Source organism: Dipodomys spectabilis, unplaced genomic scaffold (assembly GCF_019054845.1).
Source record: "Dipodomys spectabilis isolate Male_0828 unplaced genomic scaffold, ASM1905484v1 ptg000094l, whole genome shotgun sequence".
Classification (NCBI taxonomy): Eukaryota; Metazoa; Chordata; class Mammalia; order Rodentia; family Heteromyidae; genus Dipodomys; species Dipodomys spectabilis.
Genome location: NW_024870771.1, coordinates 20,171,799 through 20,178,992, shown reverse-complemented (window position 1 = coordinate 20,178,992; position 7,194 = coordinate 20,171,799). Strand labels below are relative to the sequence as shown.

Below are 7,194 nucleotides of genomic sequence, written 5' to 3'. Positions count from 1 at the left end.
GCCCAGACAAGTGTCGCACACCATCAGGGGTAGACCCCAGGCCTCTGTCCCCCGCTGCCCCTTGCCTTCTGGAGCGCTGGAGCATGCCCAGTGGCCGCGCTGGAACCACAGAGGGCTTTGCACACTCCGCTTCTCCGGGTTTTAACAGGAGCTCGCGGGTGGCAGAAGGACCAGGGTGCCCACAGAGCTGGGCAGCCTTGAATGCTGGAAAGGGAGCCGGGAGCCAGGAGCCGCGCCGCCCAGGGCTCTGTCCCGCGTTGCGGTTGCTAGGGAGGGAGATGCAGGAGCTAGGCGCGGGACTGCTCCACCTGGCACGCTGAGAGCGGAGCGGGGAGCCCCCGGGGGCGGGCGGCTGTGCGCGCGGGGGGCGCGGACTGCGGTAGAATGAGAGCCGGGCTCCTCGGGCGCTTCCAGACGTGGCACCAGCGCGGTCAGGGGCTGGGATCCTGCCGCTCGCCGCCCCTCTAACTTGCCACTTGATCGTGTCTGGTCTCGGGAGCTCGCTCGGGAGGGCCGGCGGTGGGGGGCGGGGGAGTGGGGAGTTCGAGGGTCTGCGGTAGCCGAAAGAAGAGGATCCTGCCTGGGGGGGGGGGGGGGCTGGCCTGCTGCCTCTCGCCTTCCCCTCCCTGACGCTCCCCTCCCCCCACCCATCGCCGCCGCTTTCCCTTCCGCCAATTCCGAGAGAGCGAGCGAGCGAGCGAGAGACGGGCGCCCGCGATGCGATCGCGGCCAAGTGACAGTCCCTGAGTCTGAAGTGCCCGCGAGGAAGTGAGCTCCAAAGCGATGACAGCCATGAAGCAGGAGCAGCAGCCCACCCCGGGGGCCAGGGCGAGCCAGGCGCAGCCGGCGGACCAGGTGAGAGTTGGCATCTGCGGCCAGGCCCTCCCTGGAGTGTGTGTGTGTGTGTGTGTGTGTGTGTGTGTGTGTGTGTGTGTGTGTGTGTGTGTTGGAGCGGGGAGGATGACTCGCGTCGGCGCTCCCCCACACCCCCGTTTCTCCTCTCGGGCTCGGCTCCCACCCCTCCCTGTCCCCCACCCCCGCCCCAGTTCCACAAGCAGTTGTTCCCTGCTATCCATGGACTCAGCAGGAAGTTAGAGCATCTGAGTGCGCTCTGGGTCCGGGCGAGAGGATGCGCAAGGTGGAGAGCCGCGGGGAAGGGGGGCGAGAGGTAAAGGCTGGGGGTGTCCTGGAGAGAGCTCCAGCGGGCGGGCCACCGTGGGAGGGAGAGGAGGTCAGGTCTGCACTGGCAAGATCTGCCGCGCTCCTGGAGAGGACCACTTGCAGGGTTCAAGCCCTGTCTTACTGTGCTCTGGACACGCGCTGACCCTCCCCCCAAATACCCAACTAGGCAAATGACTTAGGCCGGCAGAGTTTTCCCTTGCCTTTCTCTTTCGAGGAGACAGCGGTGGGAGGCAAGGTGGGGAAAAGAGGATGTGTTCTGCATCTGTAGTGTGCAGAGTGGAACGTTGCTTGGGGAGCAGAAAGGCGCTGGTCCTCAAAGGGAAGCTGGGAAGGGACTGGCTCCAGGGATCTCCACATCCAGAGGTGTTGTGTCTGCGGAGATAGGGTGCTCTGTGCTGGTGGAGGGTTGATGTGATTCTTCACATCCTTCGCACACGGCAGCCCCGTTTTGTTTCTGTCTTTAAGGACCTATAGTCTCATTGCATGGAAGATTTCCCCCTCTCAGTCTGTGTCCCTGGATTGGGGGTGATTGGGCGTTCGGTGATGCTCTTTCCTAAAGTTGGAGGGTTAGGAGCGCGGAGACGCTCTGGCGTGGAGGAGGGAGGCTGTGACCGCTCCAGGTGCGGTCACGTTTATATCCATTAGAACTGGGCAGAGAGAACCGCGCTTAGGTCAGTGCATCACCGTGGGGCTAGAGTTCCCCGGGCGCTGGGGTAAGCTCTTTCCCCGGGGTGCTCTGTGGAAGGCCACCATAGGCGTCCCCCACAGAGACACTCCCCGTTCGTTCTTAGAAGTGAGGTGACAAGGGGGTGCAAACAGCTCGACTTCAGCAGTCAGTCAGCTCTTCGCGAATTCTTTGCACTGAAGAGCGCCTGTGAGGGAAGCTGTCCAAATAGCTGAGAGGGGTGGCAAGGCAGAAGAAGCGATGCCAGCAGTTCTGATATTAATATTCCAGTCTTGGTCATCTCTGTTGGCTTGTGGTCTCTTCTCTCCCCTTCCTTCCCTTTTTCATTTTCCTCACATATGTTTCACACAGGTGGTGGAGATTATTCAATCCCTTATAGCTTCCTTTCTGTTAATGGAGGTGAATGCTGCTTTTCAAAGCACTGGTTTTCTTAATCCATCCTCTTCGATGCATACTTACAGATAAGGGCACGAATAAGAGATTATATTCAAATGTCCCTTCCTTTTTATACCTCCTCCCACCCCCCAGCACACACCACCCCACCGCATAGAAACTGCTTAGGAGATGTATAGAAATGATTTCCCTGAAAGAACATGGATGTGACATCCTCTTTCAGGCTGACAGCCCTTAAATTTCATTAACAAGCCACGGAGCCTCTTTGCTGCTCTTAGAATGATGCTAGCCATAAGAATGGTAAGTCAGATAAGAGTCCCCACATGGAATCTTTGCTCACTAACCTGTGACACCAGCTGGTTACTTGAGGTGCTGCAAACAGTACAGCCATGGTGGGGGGAGGTAGGGAAAGAAAGGCAAGGTAGAACACGCAGAAGCTGAAAATGTATATGCAAATAAGTGGACATGTTGTATATGCAAAGCAAATCCCTCTTTCAGGACTAATCTGGTACTTAAAATTCAAAGGGAAAGATAAGTTCAAGCTCGAATCCATTTTTTTCTTGTTAGTATTCATATTTTTATGGCCAATTCAAATATTCAGGGAGTGGCCATTTGAAGAACTCTCATTTTAATTTAGTAGGTTCAAGTGACTTCTTGAGCATTTACATGATTTTAAAATGCCATTGGTGTGCCTTTCTATACATGTGTTAAAAGAGACTGATGTAAGAATGAAAAGAGAAAGAATGAAATATCAATATCTATTTTATTATTTGACCAGGGACTAACCTTTGAATTGATGGCCATGGAATGTGGGTGATTGCTGTGGATGCTTGCATGCTTTCAATACATGCCTGAGTAGTTATGAACAGATTCAGTCATTGTGGTTTAATTTTGTCATGGTCTCACAACTTTTATGCAATACTAGCTACAATACCTCTGCAAAGATGCTATTAATTATCCTAGCTTGCATGATATATCAAAAAGAAGATTCATAAATTGACTTCAAAATATAGCTTTATGAAACTCTGTCTGGGGTTACAACAGGGAGCATGTTCCAGCTGATCATTCATCTGTATTGATTTTGAATGATTTAAACTTTTGAAGGTTGCCAAAAAAAGTCTTTCACTTTCCATGATAGAGATTGTTATTAGACTTGAAGATACTTAGCCTGAGCCACCCAGTAAGTACCTGTTTCTATTTAGCCGGTCAAAGAACCCAGCCTTTCTTTGGAGTAAAAATAATATGAAACAATGTAATTTGGTTACTGTTGTCTTGCTGTGGAGGACTTAGTTTTTTTTTTGTTTCATCTTGTCTGTGACTGTTCTGTCACAAAGGGCTGTGACCAGAGACAGCCTCACTTTCAGAAAAAGCAGGAACGGGATAATTTTCTTTACTCTTTGAACCATTGAAAATATTTACATTATATCAGCAATCTTTTAAAACTTCATTGATGCTTTCCAGCAGTTATGTTTGTTTCAATAACCTTCCACCTTTTAAAGACGTCAAAAATGTAAATACTTTGACATGAATAGAGAAAATCATTTCCATATAACATGATCAATATCTAATTTTCAATGGACAGATCCTAAATCTTGAATGGCTAAATACAGTTCATTGTTTGAAAGCAGCCACTTCCTGAATGTTTGTTTGCTAGGTTCTGTGGGCTATGCTTGAGGTTGATAAGCTACCCTGTATCAAATGCATTTGTCTCTTCTGACTCTCAAAGCAACTTTTTGAGGTGCATCCTGTAGTTCTTCACTTTGGGGGGATGATGATACAAAGGATTGAGTTAAGCAATCTACCCAAGCTTGGCTGAGAAGTCAGGTAGTAGACTTGAGACTTAGCCAGGAGATCAAGTCTGTCTTGTCTTTCTTCCTATGTTATGCACATAACAATACAACCTATTCCTTTTATAACAATGTGGTACTATCACAAGTGTTGTGCTGTACCTGTGTGTACAGAACACTTTAAATGTAAAGTGGGTGAGGAATTTGTTTAAAGCCTCTACTATAATAGTGATTGATATTTTAAAGTTACCTTCATATCAACTTTAAAATCTAACTAGTATAAAATTATCCAGATGGATCCTTATACATACAATATGAAGTTAAGTATCTTTGTTTCACTTGTCTCTGCTAATGTTGAGATTCTCAAGGCCTGTTAGGAGTGCATTCTTTTCTACTTAGGAAGATAAGGTTTCAAATTTACTCACATTTCCACCAGGTGGCACCCTTCTGCTAAATGCAATGGGAAAAAAAAAAAAGCTGCCAACAATTCACAGTTGTGATCACTATTCCTAGCACACACACACACACACACACACACACACACACACACACACTCACTACACCACACCACATACAGTAAAATCCCATGCACACAATGAAATCCACTTTCTGGAATATGACTAAAATGTAATTTTAAAAGCAACTGTTTCTCTCCAGAGATAGTTAACATGACCTTTTTATTTTAAGTACGTAGCAGCTTTGGATGAAATAATTCATACTCTGAACTCTGGAGGAATACATAATATGTGAAACAGCAACTGCAAAATAGCCATCGTAGATAATATTAATCTGAAATATTTCAATATGGAAATTCTATGCATTATTTGATGTCAGCCTTAATCTGGCAAATCAGCTAAAAATATTTGAAAAATATATTTAAGAAAAACTTGGAGACAAAAGTTGTCCATTTATGTTTTCTTGCTAAATTATGAATGTGTCATACTTTTGTAAAGTGAAAAGACTTTTTTTTAACAGAACTTTGAAAATGGATTTATAACTAAAGCTGTGAAGCTTACTTAAAGCCAGGTTTGGTGGTTCACACCTATAATACCAGCTGGTGAGGCTGGAGTCAAAGATCAAAATTCCTAACCATTTTGGGCTACATAATGAGATCCTCCTTGAAATCAGCAAATGAAAAAAAAAACAATAACAAAGCTTCAATCAGTGTTTAAATATAAATATGTAATTATCAGGGGAAATTCTATGTAATTTGACACAATTTAATTTAGGTTAATTGAAGATAATAGTAGAAGTTTTGACGATTATGGAGAAAGAGTATTTTCTATTTTCTTAAGTTTTTTATTTTGTACATTTAAATATTATACAATACTAAAAAACAAACACAATACATAATATAAATATTTCATATATGAGACATTTATATTAAGTTAAGAACATACCAGAAAATATCCCCTGCTGAAATTCATCTGCTATGTCCACAAATATAGCCATCTGTTTATTTCAGGGACTGAGCAAATTGCACATTTAAAAAAGATTAAATTGCATAAAAAGCAAGTTAAAGAAAATTGTATTGTTAAATATTAATGTTGCATTATGTTATGGAACATATTATCATGAAAACAAAACACTTAAACTAAATTCCTCCCAGCCTGAGAAAAAGCAAAGCTATTTCAAAATTTCATTCTTGAATCATTTATGATTACAAAATGTTATAACCTTTAGTACATAAATGCCTGTTTGTTTACATATATACAGGGTATTGTGTCTTATAACAAGTACTGGAATATTGCGATTGAAGTTGTGTACTTTGTATCATCAATCACAAATATTCATTTACTATTGACTGTATATATGCACTGCAAATCAGATTCAAGGTCATAGAAAGCTTGTCTCCCCCAGAGTCTATTGCATTTTTTGGGACAGGATAGTTCATCTTCATTTCAACTCCGATGGAAGGGAAGTGACTCTAGGTTCTTACCAGCTTGATATACAGATTGAGATAATTTAGAAAAACCTTTTAATAATGCCTGCCAAATAATAAGTTCTGTATTAAATATGTAATTGGGGAATAATAGCCTAGAAACTTTTTTAGCTAATAAAAGAAGAAAGTATGTCAGTAAGCCACCTATAGCTAGTAAATTATTTTAACATTTTCCCAGACTGTTCCTTTTTTACGTATACACATGTGTATGACTGCTCATGATTTTGCACATGCATGTAAACATCATACTACTAAAGTTGGATATCAGACATTCAATCTTCGAATTATTTTTGTCAGCAAGCATTCAATCAGGTTTAGTTCTTTAAAGGAACAACAGAAATGGAATGGAGAATACAGTAAAACAAATATTAGATTGACTCCTTCCCCTACCATTCATGGACCAATTCATAATCTTAAATCTATATAGCTTTAACTTCAAAAGAAAGAGATGCAGGGTAAAAGGTGAAAGGTTCTAAGGATTACATATCATATAGGTGACTGGACTTGTATTGAATTTGGCCTAGGAGAAAAAAATTTTTTTAATTTTTAATAATCCCATCTTCTAAATCAATTAAAAATATTATTCTTCTGAAGGGCAATTGTGCATTTATGTTAATGAGAACGTTGAGGAAATATGTGTGCACACGTTGTCCATTAGGCAGAGCAGTGTGTGTATATTTATATTGATTTGATGCATATATACTTGATATCTACATGCACTTAGTATTTTTATTAGATTATTATAGAAGATTAGGTAAAAAAATCAATTTGTAACAATTGACTGGTTTCCACTATTTTTGGATAGTAACCTATCTATCTCCCAAAAGACTTAGCATCTTCTTTGAAGTATTCCTGATTTAATATTCTCTTTCCAGAAGTTTGCTTCACAGAAATGATTGACTTAGAAATTCTTTGCATATGGGAACTGAAGCTATGTTGAGTTGAAATTCAAGGAAAAGACGGTTGAATGCATAATGAAACCTGATTTTGCATTTGGAAATCTTCTCCAAACAGGTTACACCTCATCTGACTTAAACATGTTGTATTCTATCATACTTATTGTAATCTTAGGTAAGGACAAAAATCTATGTATCAGGCTCCATAATAGCAAATGAAGATTTGTGAGGGAAAAGTCTTTTTTATGTTCTTTATCGTCATCCTATTTCTGAAAGATAAATGAAGATTCAATTTCTTATCTCCTCTGA

At 42.5% G+C, this 7,194-nt stretch overlaps 1 protein-coding gene across 1 annotated transcript in view; it reads left to right on the top strand.

Annotated features, from left to right (window-relative positions):
• The first annotated feature begins 783 nt into the window (after window positions 1-783).
• The window catches only part of Dpp10 (dipeptidyl peptidase like 10), a 666,755-nt gene continuing 660,344 nt past the window's right edge, over window positions 784-7,194 (top strand). The window contains exon 1 of the mRNA XM_042685166.1: window positions 784-855. Coding sequence (XP_042541100.1) covers window positions 784-855 — 72 coding nt within the window. The remainder of the gene's footprint in view (window positions 856-7,194) is intronic.